This window comes from Fusarium mangiferae, assembly GCF_900044065.1.
Source record: "Fusarium mangiferae strain MRC7560 genome assembly, contig: FMAN_scaffold004, whole genome shotgun sequence".
Taxonomy (NCBI): Eukaryota; Fungi; Ascomycota; class Sordariomycetes; order Hypocreales; family Nectriaceae; genus Fusarium; species Fusarium mangiferae.
The window spans coordinates 1,958,817-1,978,415 of NW_024573924.1; the positions used below are offsets into that span (position 1 = coordinate 1,958,817).

The following is a 19,599-nucleotide window of genomic DNA, read 5'->3' on the forward strand; positions in this document are numbered from 1 at the left end:
TTCTTGACTTACCCCACGAGCCTGGCTGGAGGCGGCTATAACGTCACGGGCGATGAATGTGGTACCAGCAAAGGGCGGAGCACCAGAGCCCCTCCTTCGGCGAAATGGTAGTTCCACAGGCGAAAAACGCACAAAATCTACTTTGACTTATCACCACCGATTCGAAGCCGACGGCGACAAACAGCTAATTACCAAGCCTAACTTACTGGTACGTTGCTGAACCCACGCATGCACGAATTTCCGAGCAAAATGCCTTCCAACAATTGATTTGTCCCGTTCGAAACCGCCCCAACTGACGAGTTTTGTCCCAGTTTCGATCGAGTCCCCCGATCCCCCGCAATCGAATTTCGCCCATCATGTCGTCTGCCGAAGTCCAAGAACGTCTCAAGAAGCTCGGCCTGAGCGCCCGAACTGGTATGTGACTTTTGCACAATTTTACGATTAAATTCGAGGTGAGATTAGCAAACTGATCTGTCATTTAGGGTATGTCTTCGCATTTCGATGCTCTTCGGCTGTCACCATTAGTTGTCGCTGCTAACGGAACGACTCAGTGGAAAGGGTACCCCCCGACGAAAGGTCAAGCGTGCGCCCGCCCGCTCCGGTGCCGACGATAAGAAGCTTCAGCTCGCCCTTAAGAAGCTGAACACTCAGCCCATCCAGGCTATTGAGGAGGTGAACATGTTCAAGCAGGACGGAAACGTCATTCATTTCGCTGCTCCCAAGGGTTAGTCATCCTAATATGGCATGTTTCGTGGGGCTTGATATATATTGACATTCCCTTTCCACTCCAACAGTCCACGCTGCTGTTCCTTCCAACACCTTTGCCATCTATGGTAACGGTGAGGACAAGGAGCTCACCGAGCTTGTCCCCGGTATCCTTAACCAGCTCGGCCCCGACTCCCTCGCTTCTCTGCGCAAGCTCGCCGAGAGCTACCAGAACCTCCAGAAGGAGAAGGGCGAGGACGATGACGAGATCCCCGACTTGGTCGAGGGTGAGAACTTCGAGAACGAGCCCAAGGTCGAGTAAATTTTCTCTACACAGTCAAGGGCGAAGGGGCAGTAAAATCGTAGGTCTGTTCGGCCAAGAGGCTGGCTAGTTTCTCCTACGAAGCGGGTTTTATGTTTCCCCCTGGTATTGGGCAGTCGTAACAGTCACTCCCCCGCTCTATGTTGAGTAGCAGAGGAGCAGGTACGGGTACGGACAAGGTCACAGCTTGGGAATGTCATGGTGGAATGGCGATCTTATGCTCGCTGAGGTTGATTGATCTGTACGAACAAACAAAATACGACTTACATCGGGAGAAATACCAATCTCTAATGATGTCAATGATTGCTTCGTTTTTCTAGTTGGAAATCTGACCCTCCGTCATTTTTTATCCACCCTGACAGTGCTATCCCACGGGTCTCGTCCTTAACTTGCCGTCGGTGAGCCATCAACTGTCCTTCTTTCAAGTGGCGATACGTCTTACCACCAGGACACATTGCTGTGGAAGAGGAAGCGCCACCTATTTTACTAGCGAGATTGTTTGCTGCCTCCCACATGCAACGCTTGGAAGCTTGACTTGCTCCGTCTGTCTTGAAAGCCTTCCGACCTTGAATAACTCCCCCAATGAGATTCTCTTCGAAACCTGATCGTGACCATGTCGCTGCTAGATTACTCGCCGAAATCTTGCATGCTCTCATCTGTACAGATCGTTTCGAAAACTCGAATTCCAGGCCCGTCGTCACAACTGAGAACTCCCTGAACGAATAGCCCCCCAGCCACTCTTTGCCAGCCATGAGCTTCATCCTGCCTTCTGCTGAGAAAGCACGTCGACATGCAAGATCAGAGTATTGGGATCTTGGCAAGATGATGCTACTAATGTATGCATTGGTAGGATCGATGAATATTGATGTGATGGCTGAGAGAAGTGAAGTGCATTGTTTTAACGCAAGTTTATCAGAGCAGGACTTGGATAATGTTGGGGGCGCATCTCCTCGAGCAGGTTTTCGTCGAACAATCCCAGTTCTCGAGAAGCAAGCCCTTCCTAGTAAAGAGATTTGTGCATCACCTCCAGGCTTTGCATTTACAGGAGTTGGGGTTTCCCATGCTGAATCATCTTCTTGAGAAGCCATTATGAGCTCCATACTAGCATCACCGCCTGCTTATTCAGTAAAAGTAGTGTTTTCGTTTGAAATTACTTACATGGTGCTTCTGAGCAGTACATGTGCAACTTGACGCCGTCCTTGATTTCGAATAATTGCAAAGGGGTGTTATTTAAATTTGAAGCGTTGGTCTTCTTTTGGAGGATACTCGACTCGTCATCTTCATCGAGGATATTCTCGCATTCATCAAGCAAGAAACGGTTGAAAGTTCGTATAGCTAGGACCTCCGCATGCCAGTCATGGATGCCCACGCCATTGGATTGTGATATTTTTGACGCAGGTAGGCATTTCATGCCAGTTCTACGATAAGAAATTTTAGGATATGTAGAGAAATAAACAGGAATCGAACACGCTTACGCTAGGGCTAGACATGTTAGAATGCCATCTTTCTCAGCAACGATGCCACTCAGCGGAACCCATTCATGAACGCCATTGTCACGAACAGCAGGTTTTCGCTTCGAGGGTAATTTGTAGAATTGTTGCAGTACTGCTTGTGCCACCAGATCCGCCTGGGACATCATCTAGCCATATCCAGTCTATCCAAAAGGCTGATGCAAAAGCCGCGGGCCAAGACTAAAGACTTAGGACTTTTTGTCGTGTTGATATCGGTATTGATGAGGTTCCATGGGTGCCCTCCGGAGAATCATCGGTAGCTTACCTAAGGCAAGCGCCCCTGCACGTGATGACTCCAAAGCCGAGATTGGAAGGAACCCAGTAGCCCTAAGCCGCTCACACGAAATTCGATTCGAGAAAGTGCGACCCTCAACCTTCCATTTGCCATTGCCAATCCACGGTCAACCATACAACACCTTGTCGCCTTCAACGCACAACCAGCGACAAGATGCGAACCTACGAGGACACCTTCTCCGGCGCGAGAATTTACCCTGGCAAGGTACGCTCCTTGAGCCACTATCCCCATCCGTCCCCTTGATGCGATCCGGTCGATTATCGAAATGCGAACCCCCCCAGTCGCTGGAGGGGGATGACGGCGATGACGGATCGCAGGACGTGCACTCGGTGTTTATAAATCAGGACATCAAAAGGCTAACGGGTATCGCTTCACAGGGTAAGCTCTACGTCCGTGGCGACAGCAAGATCTTCCGATTCCAGAACGGCAAGTCGGAGTCTCTCTTCCTGCAAAGGAAGAACCCCCGCCGTATCGCATGGACCGTCTTGTATCGACGACAGCACCGCAAGGGTATCTCTGAGGTAAGAATCTGCCAAACTTAAGAAGTACTCACAGCGGCTATCACTGCTGCTGGTGTGCTGCTGATTGCCACCATTCAACGGAGCTGACATATTCTACAGGAGGTTGCCAAGAAGCGAACTCGCCGCACCGTCAAAGCCCAGCGAGGCATCGTTGGTGCTTCTCTCGACGTGATCAAGGAGAAGCGCAACATCCGACCCGAGGCCCGTTCCGCGGCCCGAGCCCAGGCCATCAAGGAGAGCAAGGAGAAGAAGCAGGCCGATGCTGCTGCCAAGAAGTCCGAGAAGGCTAAGCTCGCTGCCCAGGCCTCCAAGGGCCAGGCTGTCCGACAAGTCAGCAAGCAGGGTGCTAAGGGCTCTGCCCCCAAGGTTCAAGCCAAGAGCCGTTAAGTTAGGAATGGACTTTGAGGGAGGAAGAAAATGGAAGAGTGGAGTCCGTGGTTCTTGTGTCTTTATCCGGCCGGTTCTTCTACAATCTCGGGTGCATGGATTGCCAATAGGGTGCATTGATAGCTGAGCAATGCAAAATGGTCAAACAAAAGCTGCACTTTTTTTATGCCGTGGTGAACACGAGCTGTACAATCGCATGGTTCTAGGTAAACAAGTCACGGCGTCGATCCGATTGCTGGCAACACGTTTTGGTGGATTTAACGACAAAATGCCTTATGATACGAGAGCAGGCTTCACAAAAAAGACGTTTCAGACCAAGACAACTTTAATATGCTTCGAATTGAACACACGTCGATCTATCTTAACCCTTCGTGCTTCGTACTTCATGTCTATATTCTATTCTTTTTGTGCATTGCAATGCAACTCCAATTACAGCTGGGCCAAGACACCCAGGGCACCAGACTTCTCAATGCTCCCAGGCTCCTCATCCCTTGCAGCGTACACGACCTTGCCTTGGTCGACAATAATCGCAAAGCGTCCAGTTCGCTCACCAATATTCCAGCCGATGGTTTGGGAGAACTTAGCATCCTTGTCGGACATGAAGAGCTGGTCAAGTTAATCCTGTGATGCTGACTTGTTCAATAAAAGAGAAACTCACGATCTTGTCGTCGGTAACACCGTTGGCCTTGGCCCAGCCGCTCATGACAAAGGGGTCATTGACAGCGATGACAATGACCTGATCAACGCCCTTGGCCTTGATCTTATCGACGTGTTCCAAGTAGGAAGGAATGTGAGAACCAGAGCAAGTAGGTGTGAAGGCACCTGGGATAGAGACAAGAACAACCTTTTTGTTCTTGAATTCTGTATTGAGCGATGTCAGTCTGCCTGAACTCTTAGACGAGGCTTGATTGTGAGATCACATACCTTGGCTGGCGTTGAAGGGGACAGGTGTACCACAAGTAGTGAACTCGGAGGTTTCAGGCGAGGGAGGGATATAGCTGAACCAGACACCCTCTGGGAAGTTATCGCCGGCCTTAAGCTCAGACATTTTGACTTTATTTAAGAAGTTGTTGTGTATAGGGGTGCAGGTTGAGCAAGAGCAGAAGAAGATGTATGTCGAAGTGTGAGGAAGAGAGACTGAATCATGCCCAACTTTGAGGGCATCTGGAGAAGTTTATATCGTCCCTGCCTTCCGCATGTAGACAGTGCCGCTCTTTCCCTTAGGCACCTCAGTCTACGACTCGCTAGGTACCCCGCCGCTTCTCAGTCTTTCGGAGGTCGATCGGAGAATCGATCGTTGGCGTAAAGAGGGCCCTGATGAGGTCAGTGAAGACCTGTGGGGATCCTCGGAAAGCGGTCGGCGCGGTCGGCGCGGCCATGGTGGAACCGCGATCGGCCACTCAAGCCGCAATGGTATTGAGATACGCAGCACCTTGATGATAGAGACCGGGTTTTGCCCAGGGTCCATTTGGAATCATGTAAAAAAGAAAAAAAAGTCGGTGCTCTATTAATAAGATGAGGTTCTTGACAAATGTTCAGTTCTCTACCTAACCATGACGCATCCTTCAGATGTCCACATTCACGATGATGGCCAAATGAGGCTCGGCGCCAGCTTCGGCAAGCGAGATGCCAGTCGGCGCAATATCTGTCACCCATTTCATAATCTGATAAGATTATCAACGGCAGGAAGACGATGATTTGCAGAAAGTTCAGGCAGTTGCATATTGTGATTCCAAATGGTCACACTACAGTGATAAATTTAAATAATGCTATGATTACTGATGACAACCAGAATGTTAAGTTAATGCGTGTTCTTCCCTTTGTATTGCGGAAGAGTTGCTTTTGTGTCACGAATAAAGTCACCCAACTGCCCAACCATGAGAGTCTCCGGTGTGGCTGAGATTCGTATCCGTGGATGTATACCTGTGTCACTGATAAAGTATAGCTATATGCGAGACCGTCAAGCTCGTAGCCACGACATCAGTTGACTCTTTGATGGAGAATTCGCCAGTCTCGTTTGATGTGAGCCGTGTAGAGGGTTTTCCAAGAAGATTCCATGAACCACTTTGTATAATTTACTCAACTACATCAAGCATCTCAGCCCATATAATTCATTGGGGAGGCGCAGAGCCACACATAGAACAATACCTAGGAAATAGGAGTAATTATGTCTAGTAAAACAATTATATCAAGCCAGTATCACACGAGTACTGTTGCTTTTGCTGATCATTGGGTTGACAGCAGCGCTGGACCATTTCCACAACAGAACCACAACAGTCGATGAAGAACAACCCCGAAATATTCCAAGACACAGATTCTTGACTCTATCGTCAATAAACTGCTAAGTGGAAATTATCATGAAGCTTAATCCTCAAGATATCCCGAACGGCTGCCATAACGGCTGTAAGCGGTTTGTAAACCTATCTCAGGTGTTAGTTTTACTACTACTCTGGACCTAAGGACTTGTTATTACCTTTTATCCTCTGGGTCAAATGGATATTTCATGACAGGTTTTAGACCCGTTTTACTTTATTTTCTTCTCCCTTAACGTAGAATATCTCCGGAACGCATATGAGCTTGAGGGATAATGCGTTAACCAGCACAGGTAGGGCACTGAATAATGTGTGCAACGGGGACGGGATATCCGCGTCGAGTTGCATCAAGTTGTGGAAACCTGCTATAATTAGAACACCTGGTTTTGCCGTTCATGCCCATAGAATGATGTCTACTGTCAATTGCCAGCCAAGATCATGATAAGATGCTTACCTGGTTTCAAACATTGATTGGCACACGGACCGAAGCGTCCCGGAGCGGGGGAGCACGACTTGCAGGAACCAACAACGTCGATATTTGACTTCTTCCAGCCAGAAACAAACCCTAAATATAATAAACATCAAGGAAATGTCTAAAGAAAGTTCAGAGAAACCAATTGACAGCTCAGGTACATATGTCCTATCCAAATGCCTTGCCAAGTTACACTGACGACCAATGTTCAGAGAATGGCGAACCATGGACGGTTGAGAAAGCCTTGAGTCGCAATGACCTAGTTCATATATCAGACTCACCGATCTCATTTTTCCATCTTCTTGGCCTTCTCAAGACAACAAAGCGTGAAGGCTGGAAGAGACATGGTATCAAGTAGGTTGCACTCTATTTCTGGGTATCCTTTACCGATGGGCTCACAAGTACCAGTCCCGAGTCGGTTGCAGATCATTCTTATCGAATGGGCATGGTAGCTATGTTTGCACCACAGGAACTTGACCAAGCCAAGTGCATGAAGATGTGCCTTGTTCACGACATTGCAGAATCTGTCGTGGGAGATATTACTCCTTTCAGCGGCGTCTCTAGGACTGAGAAGGGTAGAAGAGAGGCCTCAACCATCGCTTACATTGCCAGTCGATGGCCTGGACCATACACTGCCGAGATTGAAAAGCTGTGGCATGAATTCGAAGCTGGTGAAACTCCGGAGGCTCAGTTTGCCCAGGACATTGACAAAATCGAGCTCCTTCTGCAAGCAGTTGAGTACGAAAGGGAGAGTAAGAATGAAAAAGATCTGGGCGAGTTCATGGGAGTTGCCCGGAAGTTAAGAACCGAGGCTGGAAAAGCATGGGCAAATGAAATACTGGGGGATAGGGAGAGGTTTTGGGAGGGCCGACAACACTTGAGGGGAGAACATGCCCAACAGGGAGGGCTCTCTGAAGAGATGACAAAGGCCCATGATGCATATTATGGATAGCTCCATTTCCACGAGCCCTTTACTTATTAGTCGTTGAATTTCCTGCGTGAATAAATTTTAGTGCCCAAGATATGGATGCTGATCAAGCATTGGATCCTGACTTGTTGACGTGCTCCAGAAGAAATAGGAGCAAACAGCATTTGAATCGCAGTCACCCGAGACTAAATTTGCTACGGAGGTGTTTCCCAATAACATCAGCTTGGGTTGGAACATGCATAACACGTAATTCCAACGACACGCGTCAAATGGTTCAGCTGGAGATGCAAGCAGCTTCTTTCCCGTGTGAAAATGCATGGATGGCACCACACAGGGTTGTGTTGTTTAAGGTAGGGCAAATGCCACCCGAGCAATGTGAGACTAACTATGCAGTGTGTACAGCATATGATTCTCCTTCGAGAATAGTCATGAGTGAGAAAAGCAATTGCGTGACTTATCACTTCTGTTATGTAGGGCAAGGGCTGGCAAGTGTCACGGCATCAATAAATCCATGCACGCACCTCAATCTGAGCCAGCCACAGTTGGCCCAAGGCACCCTCCATTATAAACACTCTGTTTTCTGTACGTCATTATTACAGCAAGGGATGAATTCAGAGTTGTTAATTACGAAGATGAGCTTGTTGCAAACTTGACCTCTTCAAACGAGGCGCGATTGATAAAAAACGTGATTGATGGACTCGAGCTTCGATCGAACAAAAAGGCCTGACTCTTCAACAAGAGGCATGTCTCATTACATTCCAAGACACTATTCTCGCATGCATGGATTGATCAATGGTGCTGTCTCGGAGAAAGGCTCGTTTAAGTTATGTTTGCCCAGATTACCGAAGACTCGGCGACAAGGTCCATGTCTAGGGGCAGGGGGCGGGACACTACACAGCCCAGGCCACCAGGGCAGCTGGGCAGGTATCTGTCCGTCTGTCCGTCATTTAGCAGCGATCTTCCACTGGAGCCAGGCTAGCCAGGGCAATTGGAATTGACTTGTCAAATTTCCTGCGAGTCTCGTAAGTGGGCCACTAAAGCTAAGTACATATCCATTTCTGTTGGCTTTGGTTAGCTCAGGACTAACCCAAGCTTGACCTTGTTCAAGCTATTCCTGCTCAGATGTGCTTCACCAAAGCAAATATCAGTCCTCGATGTCGATGTCAATGGCATGAACCGTTTTCACGGGTTGCCCGACGATCACGAATCTAGCGCCAGCCGCAAGCAAGAGACTTCAGCTACACATTCCTCACTTCTGTGATCGGAGAGGCGGCAAGGATACCTGTGGCTCACTCTAGGCCTTTTCTGGAGGACAAAGGCATGGTTACCTAAATTACCTTACCTGAGAAGGACACAAGCCGAGAACAATCCTCTTCTTCTCCCAGTAGTCTGGGCGGGCCTAATCCCAGTACCTAATTGTGCGAAGCCACACCTACCAGTAAACTAGGTGTAACTTCAGACCATCGACCATGTCGTTTTGGCTCTGATCCTCCGCCGCCAGTAAAGTCTTCTGGATCATGAATGAAGTCCAGGCGCCCACTAAGATCTACTAAATCTACTAACCGAGAATCAAGTGCAAGGCTCATCCTTGCTTCGGAAGTTCATCCGATCTACAGTATGTACATACTTACATGACTGCCAGCCAAGAAGCGAGCTTCAACTGGATGAGCCTTTTTAATTAGCTGTTTATGCGACTCTTGCGATCATGTCTACAATGTAGGTAGGCGACCGCGTTTCAGCCAAACATGTTGGTGTGATGGTGAGTCGATAAGTTGAAGGTCAGTGCGAAAGGGTGGGCGAGCTGAACAAGCCAGAGAGGCAAAGACGTTGTGCAACCCATTCAGCCGCCTACGATCTTCCCTGATTTCCCAGCGGTTGTGGTGCTTACCGTCCGTGTTCCTGGGGGAGGCCACAGAATCGCTGGCTATGGCCATCCCACATGAGGATTAAGTTTATGGGCGCAAAGTTCATTGCCAGCGGCTTTCTAGATCGCCCAGCTATGCTTCCCCTTACAGGATGCTCTGGGCTGTTCTTACTGGCAGGCGAACTTCGACGTTAAAAAGGCTTGTCTAGAAATCTAACGTATTTGGGTATCGTGGTGCCCCGATTTCCTGGTCCCCCCCTGGACGATTTGTCACTTGCGTTTGCTTCTTAGTCCGCCACAGACTATCCATGACGACCAAGACGCTTCTTCTACGCTAGGGTGTCATTCTCGCTCGTGAAGTTATTTAAACCATACACTATCCCCTCACCTCTGGTCGAGCTGTGTGACTTGTAGGCCATTTGCAGTCGACAAGTCCTTCTTTCCCCTTCTCATCAATCGTTGAATCTCACACTAGTTTTCATATTGTCTTATTCATCATGGGTCTTCTTTCACTCTCTTACACGCGCCCAAAGTATGTAAGCCGTCAATCATTCCACAACAGTACGAGCAGCGACTCGCTGTCCGACGCGGAAAAGTCCGATGCTACGGATAATTCCAGCTCTTCTCGTTCCTCCACTGGAATACCAGACTCGCTGTCCTTTGACAGGATCATTGGTGGTGGCACATGCCCTGTGAGTGAAGAGCACTTTTCTTCCTGAATTAACCATTGATCAGCCTACTGACTGGACACTAAGCCCATGACTCTCCGTGACTTCATGACCTACCTTATCTATGTGGAGCATGCTGCCGAGAATCTCCAGTTCTATCTCTGGTTCCAGGACTATGAGAAGCGCTTTAATGCGAATCCAACACCAGATGTGAAGCTCGCTCCCGAGTGGACTAGGGCTATGCAGGACGAAGCTGTCATAAAGATTAGAAAAGAACAATCAGATAGGATGCGAAAAGAGCCTGAGGCAGCGGCCATCTTCAAAGGTAGCGACTTCGAGAAGAAGGCCGGCAGCCAAGACCGCAACATGAGTGCTGTTGACCCCTTCGCAACACCCCCTCAGAGCAGCAAAGGGGACGATTCCTCGATTTACACAGCCTCTTGCACAATGAACTCACTCAATGCAATGAGTCATCAGAGCCAAGCATCTGACGCCTTCAATATGGCGGGAGCGCAACAGCCTTGTAAGTCAATTATACCGCTCCTGGAACGACTTCTGAATCGCTGACCCCTTATTAGTCACGATCCAGCCATTTCGAGAAGAGATCAACAGGGTGATCTCAACATATATAATGGAAGGTGCGCCTCGGCAACTGAACCTATCCTCTTCTGAGCAGAAGGCGGTCATCGTAGCGCTGTCCAAGACTACTCATCCTAGTGCTTTTCGAAGCGTTTTCAAGACTGTTGATTCAAGCCTTCGGCACCAAGCTCACCCCAACTTCATCCGATGGTCTATCTGCAATGGAAACCCTGCCCGCGTGTTCTTCGCTCGATCGCTGGGCGTTGGGCTAATCGCCGCAGGCATCGTTGCTGGGCTCATTCTCACGCTGAGCAACGCTGGCCGAGGATACCGGGCACTGGCTGCCATAGCCCTTGTTCTTGGCATAAGCACACTTGTTGCGGCCTACAAGGGCATGTGTGTTGTTCTGCATGGAATGCATCACCGTCATGTCAGGCCGTGGGAACTGTTTGTTGACAGCGAGAATGTGGAAGATACGCAGAAGCAGAGCTTTGAATCGTTCGGATCTAAAAACAGCTACGAGGATGAACCCTGGGTCGTCAAGTACGAAAAGCGCAATGTCGTCCGCAAAGTGTTCGACCGCGAGATCTGGATTCAGGAGCCAGCATTGCGACAGATTCAAGACACCATCTTCGTCCAGGCAATACTCGCTTCAGTTCTTCTAGGCGGCATCATCACCGCTGTCTTTGTTGCTGTTCCAGGAGGCCATTTCTTTTGATCGCCCAGAGGGCTTCGTTCTTTTCTTACCATGAAGAAAAGGCTACACGGCCCTATGGCAATGTTTTAATAGCTTCCTTTAGAATTTCTTTTGTATCGGCCTTTGCTACGATCTCAGCTGCGGATACCCTGCTTTTGTTTGTGGATGTTGGCGTTACGAGGGGCGGGCAATTTGGTCTAAAACAGGATCGATATTGCTTGTAAATGACACCATAGTTGATAACAGATGTGTAGACTGCGTCCTTGATGATGAATGCCGCTCCATCCCGTTGACTAAAGCCGACGGCAATTTAAGTAGCCAAGCTCGGCATCAAGTCATGACCCCTCCGTAGCCGGGCCATCGGGACTGTCAAAATCAACCTCGTGCTTTATAATGCGGGCATAAGAACACTTGCATTGCGTCTCACCGTAAGCAGAAAAGAAAATCTCCGAATAAGAATGCGCATAAGAGGCCAATGCGATGTCCTACAGTTGTAGATCTTCTCAACAGAGTACAATTGGCCAGAAATCGGAGGAAAGGAGCCAATTTCGCATGTATCTTTGTTGAGCGAATACGTACATTTTGACACCCTGTATCCGTATTTTCTGGGGAGCTTTCCCCAGGCAATCCGGAGCCTCGGCCCACCGGCTTTTGAAGAACTAGAATGATGAACGACCGCTATCGATAAAGGCTCAACCCCATTGTAATATCCAAGTCTCCCCATCCGATTATTAGAGCCCCTCCATAGCGATTTCTTATATGTTAAGGTAGCTCTGACCTCCTTTTGTTCTCCCCATTTCATATTTCAAATATACGTTCAAGTCCGCTGCCGTCCCCTATATTTCATCATAAACCAGGCTATGCAATAACTCTTCGTGGGTATTGTCAATCTGCTACCCAGCGCTTCAACTCGAACCATCTCCACTGCCTAATCAACCCCCTCCATCCTCTCGAAAGTCAATCGAGCGTGGCCCGAGAGACATAACCACACAATGACTCCCGCTTCGGAACACGAAGATGCGATTGCGCAAGAACTCCAAGCCCCGGCGCATCCTTTGGACCAGAAGCGCCGCCGCACCATGACGTCGACCGATGAAATAGACAGCACCATTATCCGCCCTGGCAGTGTCAGAATTAATGTCAAAGGCGCTTTCATCGTCGACCCCGATACGGCGACGCCAGCCTCTACCTCTGGCGCAAGCGCGGGCGGTGCTACATCTCATAACGGCCGAACGAGCCCGACACACCCCGAAACGAGCGACATCCGGTTGCCATACCACACTGCGATTGTGAGCCATATTGCGATTGACGTACGTATATCCGTTCTGAGTCACAAGAAGGGAAGCGATGGCTGACGCGGTGAGTGTCATTGCAGATTGGCGGATCGCTTATAAAGCTGGTTTACTTCTCTCGCGAAGTTGATTCTACGGATCCCGGCGGCCGACTGAACTTTCAAAGCTTCGAAACAGATCGCATTGATGACTGTGTGGAGTTCATGCGGCATCTGCGTGATAACCAACTTGTCAATGGCTCACAACCGGGAGAGTTATGCGTAATGGCGACTGGTGGTGGCGCGTACAAGTATTATGACAAAATTCGAGCCGCACTCGAAGTGGATGTGTCACAGGAGGATGAGATGGAATGTCTCATCATTGGTGAGCGGTTCTGTTCGCTATCAAGGACGTTTTAGCTGACAAACTTTCCAGGACTCGACTTCTTTATAACCGAGATTCCACGTGAGGTCTTTACCTACTCCGAAACAGATCCCATGCACTTCGTCGTGCCGCAGGATAATATATATCCTTATCTGCTTGTAAATATCGGCTCAGGTGTCTCGTTCCTGAAAGTTACTGGGCCGCGATCATATCAGCGAGTCGGAGGTACATCGCTTGGTGGTGGTACTCTCTGGGGTCTTTTGTCTCTGCTCACCGGCGCGCGAACTTTTGACGAGATGCTTGAACAAGCCGCTCACGGTGACAACGCCAACGTCGATATGCTAGTTGGCGACATCTATGGAACAGACTATGGCAAGATAGGACTCAAGAGCACAACAATTGCTTCGTCCTTTGGTAAAGTCTTTCGTATGAAGAGAGAGGCTGAATCTGCAGCCGAAGATGGCAGATCTGCTACGCCGGAAGACGCATCCTTCAACAGCGCAGACGTTTCGCGATCTCTACTTTACGCCATCTCAAACAATATTGGACAGATCGCCTACCTGCAGTCCCAAATTCACAATCTATCCAATATTTATTTCGGTGGTTCTTTCATCAGAGGCCATCGTCAGACCATTAACACACTAAGCTATGCCATCAAGTTCTGGAGTAAGGGGGAGAAGCAGGCTTACTTCCTCCGTCATGAGGGTTATCTCGGAGCAGTTGGCGCATTCCTCAAAAGGAAGCCCAAGAACTGGGGCCGCAAAGGAAGTCTTGAGGGCATGGATGACCTTGCTGAGTTACGGAGAAATCTCCGCGAAGGGGCACCCAACTCCAGTACATCATAAATTTCAACGAGCGCACCAGGGAGTCAAACCATGTCGGGAATTTCCAATCAAGCAAACACTAAAAGGCTTCAAACTACTGTAAGTTGACTTGAAGTTGCGTTAGGTCGACTTGTCAAGCAACAAACAAATATCGTTGTATCACCTTCCACATGCAGCATTTTACGGCGCAGTATCTCAGGCGTTTGGTACATATTCGGGCTGGCTATCGTTTTCCTTTCACTTGAGGGCATGGGGCATTGTTGTACAGAAAGTATCAGCGACGGATAAGCATTTTGCTTCTTTGTTTAGAGATCAGGAAGCTTTATTGAAACACATAAGGGTAGCTACACCAAGCGCAGCAAGTTTCTGGCAGTCTACCGTAGTGCTTGTTATGTGATTTTATGCCAACAAGGGGTTTTGGCAAGGCTCTTTGATCTAAGAAGGATGTTTATCATTGTACAGCATATGTGCTTGTTCGTAATATTGTGCTAGAAGTATAGAGGATATGTACTTAGAGCATGATGTCAAATTTAAATCATTTCTGTAAATGCTTTTATTACGTTAGCTTCCTTTTCTCGCTCTATCTCTTCCGCTACATGCTCTACGGTACTGAAGACACCATCCGTCTCAACATGGCCCAGGGAGTTGCAGACATCGACGGTTGGGTCAGAATGCCATATCTTATTAGCACAACACAAAACCAGTTTTACGAAAACTACTCAGAACAAGCATTCAGAACTCGCCGTACTTTGAACCGACCTGATATCTATTGGGAGACTACAAGCTCGAGATCATTGTCTGATTGGAATTGTGATCCAAGCGGCCCATGTTGTACCTGCGACTGTGATTGCCAGCCAGCTCCGAGGCTCAACGCGCAGCCAGTTGGATATTTCTGCAAACCCCAGGATAATGCCGGTGATGTAAGTTAAAAGTTAAGTATTCGATACCTTGAGAGCACTTACTGATCGTGTATATAGCCTGACGGTACACACTCACATAGCCACGGGGGAGGACAAAGACCGCCTGGCCCTTTCGATGCTCACTATCAACCCAACACCTACCACAGTTATATGAGAGAACAGCGCGTCTTGTATGGCAAACAGGAGGTCTCGTCGGTCGAGGATATGCTCTACTATAGCGCGAAAGAGCAGCGATACAAGAATGATGCCGAGAGAAGAATTCAAGATTGGATACGACTCATGCCTGAACTCGTTGGCAACAGTAAGACCTCATCCTCAACACATGGCATGTCGAAGAGATACACGAGAAACAACAACAAAGAAGACAAGAAGAAAGAGAAGAACAAGGGGGATGGGAGTAAAAGAAAAAAGAGATACACGTTAACGCGACGATCCCACTGAGGAGACTGATAGTAATGAGGAGTGGTCATGAATCAAGACGGTGAGGTGGTGACTATTATGGACTGTTGTTACTTGTGTCGTGAGGACAAGAGGTAGACTGAGTTTGGGCTATATGGAAGTCAATGCACAAAACCTTCTCTTGGATTATCTGATATATCCCTTTATTCCCGTAGTCTACCACACGGCATCGTTTCCCTGCACTGGGATTATGAAATAAGGCTGATTTAAGCTCAACGAATCACACAGTGAGCAGCCACTCTAATCCGTAAAGGGAACGAACGGTCACCTTCACCACCATTTTATAGGCAATCTATCACACGACAGATTCAAAATAGGTAAGGTAGGTTAGTATCCCACATGTAACCTGCACCTGAAGCATTAATAGTCTTCAAAAGAGGGCTGCACAAGGTTATGATTTGGTTAAGGTTGGTTGACTGATATCAAAGCATAAGCAGAGACTTGAATACAAAGCCCAAAACACTGTGCCTTGTTCTCAAGAACTACTGTATCGAAAAGAAGACGGCCATTGTATCAGCAGCAACAACGACGCACATGGCTACTACATAAAAGCAAAATCCACCAGGGACAAAACACCAAAAGTTAAGGGTCTGGCCGGGGATTGAACCCGGGACCTCTCGCAAGCTTTGCTGTAGGGTTTTCCCTAAGCGAGAATCATACCACTAGACCACCAGACCGATGATGTGAATCTGAAGATCCACTCGTGATTTGTTGTTGCAGGCTGGTCTGTTTTTGTAGAATATATGGTGTGACTGTGGTCGAAACAAAGTTCCCCGCTAAGTATCTCTCAGATCTCGATGTCTTGCAGATCAATGTTGGGTTAGGCTTTTCTGGGAGTACGCCTGAAACTCAATTGGCCGAGAGCATTGCTATGATCCCGAACGGCCCTGGCTGGCGACAAAAACTTGGACGATCGACCCATTGGAGTTGTTGATGTGTAATTGTCAAGTTTGTTCACACTCGCGAAGACCTTGCAAGGCCCGCATTGCTACCAATTGACCACACTGACCTTTGGTCATGAGCTTTCATCCTAGACCAGCCTTAGTTTGTATCTGGAGAGCACCATTGCGCGGGGGGACGACTTACAGACTTAGCCAGTTCTCGTATCTGCCCACGTCAATCACAGCATCAATAGCATGGAACTCGGACACACTGGTTGTGGTTCATTTTTTTTTAATATTCAATGCGTTGTGGTCATTCTTGACTCACTTTCCCATGCAGTCATTAGGTTAGGTAGGTATCTTTCATCCTCTGTTCTCTCATTCCCTCTCAGATGTCAAGATCTTTGCTTCTAGTTGCCCTGTCCAACGTCCTTGCCCTGCTTGATGCCCTGGCTCTGGCCTCCGCTGGCAGGTGCGTCCTGGAGACCCTGGCCATGCTCGTCCTTGCCCTCGGGGAGGTCGGCGGTCTTGTCAGCGCGGTCGACGCGGTCAGACTGGAGTGAGGAGGTTAGTCAGCCAAACAAACAAACAAAGTCAAAGATGTGATGACTTGGATGGATGAATGAACGAACTTACGTCGGGCTTGCCAACGCCGTGGGCGATGTCGTGGTCGGCAGCCTCAAAAGGGCCATTGTCAGAAGAACCGTCTCCGTTGCGAGGCATTGTGATATGTCTTTGTGATGGAGTGTTTGGAGTGTTTGAGGTGTCTTGGAGGTTGACTGTTGTTGATGCTTGAGGATGAAGAAGCCGAATCTCTGTTGAGTGCAGAGAACTTTATTTATATCCCATCGTGCTGGGACCCCGCTGTAGTCGACAGTGATTCAGCATCGTGATGTGTGATGCATCGACGACGTCATTCCGAGTAACGTCATCCCGATGGATGCAATGGATACTTTTATGCCCCTATGCCCCTCGCTCTCCGCAGCTGCAACACGCTGTGTGTGGGGAACAAACACAAGCCAGCCTAGCCAGCCCATGTCTTATTCTGACGGCAGCTGAGCAAATGCTCCTTGATGGGACCTGCATGAGACTATCCATCCGCTGGACAGCCCACACAGTCAACTGTTACCATTGTGGATCTTGGTCAAAGAAGCCTGGCACCTGGGCAGCATCATGGCCCATCCACAGTCGCCATTTTAGTTGGATGTGAATATGAAGTTGGCGGAGTTGCAATCTACTAAATGCACTACTGGTAGCTTATACATGTCTGCTGACTTCAGCCACTGATTCTGTTGAGTTCAAGGTCCATGATTGGTTTAACAGAATCTACTTGGGCATTAGGACCACATCTTTGTCAGAGCCGCACACGTCACGGACCCTCACTGATAGAACGACTCAATCATTGCTTGCCCTGGTCATCGTGTATGCATAGCTAAATCATTTAATTCCACGAAATGATCCTTACCCACTGGTAATCGCAAAGACTTTTCAACAAAGTGTTACCCATCCTTCAGTGACCCGATCCCAAAATCTCAACAATGACGGCAAATGAAAACATCACAAGCTTCTGTGCAATCTACACAGTTTAGGTACTCATGCTGTACCCGGTGTCGGAAATGAAAGCGTCAATCAAGCTTTGCTGGAACGCCCGCGGCGAGCTCTGGTCCTCGGCGCGGCCTTCTCTTGTTCCTCTTCCTCAGCCGCAACGTCTTCCTCCTCAGGAGTAGCCGCCTTCTTGGTAGCAGCCTTTCGTCCCCGTTTGACAGAAGCAGGTTTCTCCTCAGCATCAGATTCGTCCTTTGGCTTCTGAGCTGAAGTTCTGCGTCCTCTCTTGGCAGGGGCAGGAGCACGAGCGGGCACTTCATCATCGCTTTCGTTCTTGACCTTCTTAGGGGTTGCCTTTCGTCCCTTTTTGACAGGAACCGGTTTCTCCTCAGCATCAGATTCATCCTTTGGCTTCTGAGCCGAAGTTCTGTGTCCTCCCTTGGCAGGAGCAGGAGCAGGAGCAGATATAGCATTCTCATCCTCACTCTCATCCTTGACCTCGGCGGCTTTGCGGCCACGGGCCGGCTTAGCAGCGGGCTTCTCCTCATCCGCCTTGGATGTTCGAGCTTTCTTGGGCTGCGGCTCGTCCTGATCCTCTTCATCATCAGCGGCCTTCTTGCGTCCACGCTTGCCTTTGGGCTTGGCCTTCTCTCCATCGCCTGTGGCGGCCTGAACAGTGTTAGAATCATCAACAGTGTGTATTCACGCTCAGGACTCACAGCCTCAGCGGCAGCCTTGTTCTTCTTCTGTGCTGCAGTCAAGTGAATACCCTTCTCACCAAGCTTGTTCTTCTCTGGGTCCTGAACGATGTCAATCACTGTAACCTGTGGTGAATATCTTTATACATACCCCTTTGAAATCTTCAGGGTCAATGAAGCCCTGGTTAATACAGCGGCGGACCTTCTCTTGCACGTCAGGGTGTCCGCTATCAATGTCAGAATAATATGAATAGAAACAGGATGCCAAAACTCACTCAAGCTCATCGTAACCATCGATGAGGTCACAATCGAAGGAGCCATCGCCTTGCTGGCACAGTTCACGGACATTCTCTAGCTGTTGACCAGAGACACATCCCCTGGTACCTTGGTATCAGCGATCTACTATCAGTATGGCTGATGAACTGCAGATACTTACCAATGTTTCCATGACCAGCTTCCATGCTCCTTGATGATGACATAGGAACCAAACCGCAGGGTACCTTTGGTGACTTTGTCACCGTTCTTCTTGCACTCAGTGTCCTTGCACGTGGCGCGGTTGTTGGGGGATAACTCTAATACAATGTGAGCGAACTGCTCAACAGAGCAGACAACAGAGAGGCTGCAGCGTAACGCGATCATAAGGAATGGGGATATTTAAGGGCCTCACCGATACGATATTCACCCATCTTGGCGGCAGTAGAAGGTATGGTACAAAAGTTCGAGTTTCGAATAGGGTGGTAGAATGAGAGAGATGAAGAATGCAAACGATGCTTTGGCTTTGGATAGCTTGTTGCGCGTTGGCACGGAAGTGGGGAAAAGAAAATGGCTGTTGGAAAGACTGATGCAAGAAGAATAAATCTCTTTTTCGGAAATAGGACGAGAGATTATATACGCGAGCTTCTGGTGCTCTGTGAATTAAATCAAAGCAGAAAAAGCGTGATAAGGTGAGATGAGTGAATGAAGGTGGGAAGTGCTGCCAGCTCAGCGTTGGGGATGTACGGTAGTATGGTAAGGTAAGTAGGCAGGTACCTCATGGTAGGGTGCGGTGCGCGCGACCAACGCGTCCCCAGCGGGTATGCAGGAGTGGTGACATGGCTCCTTCCTCCCCGGATTTCCGCCTGAAACGATACCTTACCTGTGGAAGGTTACAACCAATAAGGCAGTTACGAACGCTGCTAAAAAAGGCAAAGAAAGGAAATGAAATGAAATAAAGGGATTTGGTAGCAAATAGAGAATGACCTGAGATTTTTCTTTCTCATCTTGTGAATGACTGTCGATTGTTATAGGCGCGAACTAATTCTAAGCTTTTCTTCCTCTTTTCACCAGTTACAAGCTGCTTCACGTATTTCTCTCTTT

The 19,599-nt window shown here is 48.7% G+C and overlaps 10 protein-coding genes and 1 non-coding gene across 11 annotated transcripts; 6 read left to right on the top strand and 5 right to left on the bottom strand.

Annotated features, from left to right (window-relative positions):
• Positions 1 to 356: 356 nt before the first annotated feature.
• Positions 357 to 1,027, top strand: FMAN_09193 (putative transcription factor BTF3a; the record flags this gene model as incomplete). Its single annotated transcript, XM_041830005.1, has 3 exons — positions 357 to 418; positions 552 to 724; positions 795 to 1,027. The coding sequence occupies 3 exons, from the start codon at positions 357 to 359 to the stop codon at positions 1,025 to 1,027; spliced, it is 468 nt and encodes a 155-aa protein (XP_041680712.1).
• Positions 1,028 to 1,323: 296 nt separating this feature from the next.
• FMAN_09194 (putative tRNA-specific adenosine deaminase 1) lies at positions 1,324 to 2,115 on the bottom strand (the record flags this gene model as incomplete). Its single annotated transcript, XM_041830006.1, has 1 exon — positions 1,324 to 2,115. One exon carries the CDS (start codon positions 2,113 to 2,115, stop codon positions 1,324 to 1,326), a length of 792 nt encoding a protein of 263 aa, XP_041680713.1.
• An 871-nt stretch (positions 2,116 to 2,986) lies between these two features.
• FMAN_09195 (putative ribosomal protein L24.e.A, cytosolic) lies at positions 2,987 to 3,741 on the top strand (the record flags this gene model as incomplete). The annotated part of the gene is made up of 3 exons (XM_041830007.1): positions 2,987 to 3,037; positions 3,211 to 3,354; positions 3,454 to 3,741. The coding sequence occupies 3 exons, from the start codon at positions 2,987 to 2,989 to the stop codon at positions 3,739 to 3,741; spliced, it is 483 nt and encodes a 160-aa protein (XP_041680714.1).
• A 429-nt stretch (positions 3,742 to 4,170) lies between these two features.
• FMAN_09196 (putative peroxisomal membrane protein) lies at positions 4,171 to 4,789 on the bottom strand (the record flags this gene model as incomplete). Its single annotated transcript, XM_041830009.1, has 3 exons — positions 4,171 to 4,347; positions 4,400 to 4,602; positions 4,666 to 4,789. 3 exons carry the CDS (start codon positions 4,787 to 4,789, stop codon positions 4,171 to 4,173), a joined length of 504 nt encoding a protein of 167 aa, XP_041680715.1.
• A 1,853-nt stretch (positions 4,790 to 6,642) lies between these two features.
• On the top strand, positions 6,643 to 7,477 carry FMAN_09197 (uncharacterized protein; the record flags this gene model as incomplete). Its single annotated transcript, XM_041830010.1, has 3 exons — positions 6,643 to 6,682; positions 6,738 to 6,879; positions 6,934 to 7,477. 3 exons carry the CDS (start codon positions 6,643 to 6,645, stop codon positions 7,475 to 7,477), a joined length of 726 nt encoding a protein of 241 aa, XP_041680716.1.
• Positions 7,478 to 9,814: 2,337 nt separating this feature from the next.
• Positions 9,815 to 11,282, top strand: FMAN_09198 (uncharacterized protein; the record flags this gene model as incomplete). Its single annotated transcript, XM_041830011.1, has 3 exons — positions 9,815 to 10,009; positions 10,073 to 10,508; positions 10,564 to 11,282. 3 exons carry the CDS (start codon positions 9,815 to 9,817, stop codon positions 11,280 to 11,282), a joined length of 1,350 nt encoding a protein of 449 aa, XP_041680717.1.
• Positions 11,283 to 12,253: 971 nt separating this feature from the next.
• Positions 12,254 to 13,761, top strand: FMAN_09199 (putative pantothenate kinase; the record flags this gene model as incomplete). Its single annotated transcript, XM_041830012.1, has 3 exons — positions 12,254 to 12,571; positions 12,637 to 12,916; positions 12,968 to 13,761. The coding sequence occupies 3 exons, from the start codon at positions 12,254 to 12,256 to the stop codon at positions 13,759 to 13,761; spliced, it is 1,392 nt and encodes a 463-aa protein (XP_041680718.1).
• Positions 13,762 to 14,258: 497 nt separating this feature from the next.
• FMAN_09200 (uncharacterized protein) lies at positions 14,259 to 15,101 on the top strand (the record flags this gene model as incomplete). Its single annotated transcript, XM_041830013.1, has 2 exons — positions 14,259 to 14,660; positions 14,718 to 15,101. 2 exons carry the CDS (start codon positions 14,259 to 14,261, stop codon positions 15,099 to 15,101), a joined length of 786 nt encoding a protein of 261 aa, XP_041680719.1.
• A 604-nt stretch (positions 15,102 to 15,705) lies between these two features.
• tRNA lies at positions 15,706 to 15,796 on the bottom strand. Its single transcript is given in 2 exon segments — positions 15,706 to 15,741; positions 15,761 to 15,796. It is a non-coding gene; the product is annotated as a tRNA-Pro (tRNA).
• A 614-nt stretch (positions 15,797 to 16,410) lies between these two features.
• FMAN_09201 (uncharacterized protein) lies at positions 16,411 to 16,723 on the bottom strand (the record flags this gene model as incomplete). Its single annotated transcript, XM_041830014.1, has 2 exons — positions 16,411 to 16,554; positions 16,637 to 16,723. 2 exons carry the CDS (start codon positions 16,721 to 16,723, stop codon positions 16,411 to 16,413), a joined length of 231 nt encoding a protein of 76 aa, XP_041680720.1.
• Positions 16,724 to 17,629: 906 nt separating this feature from the next.
• Positions 17,630 to 18,929, bottom strand: FMAN_09202 (related to transcriptional regulator atrx homolog; the record flags this gene model as incomplete). Its single annotated transcript, XM_041830015.1, has 6 exons — positions 17,630 to 18,214; positions 18,265 to 18,345; positions 18,395 to 18,470; positions 18,519 to 18,620; positions 18,680 to 18,815; positions 18,911 to 18,929. The coding sequence occupies 6 exons, from the start codon at positions 18,927 to 18,929 to the stop codon at positions 17,630 to 17,632; spliced, it is 999 nt and encodes a 332-aa protein (XP_041680721.1).
• Between the last annotated feature and the right edge of the window lie 670 nt (positions 18,930 to 19,599).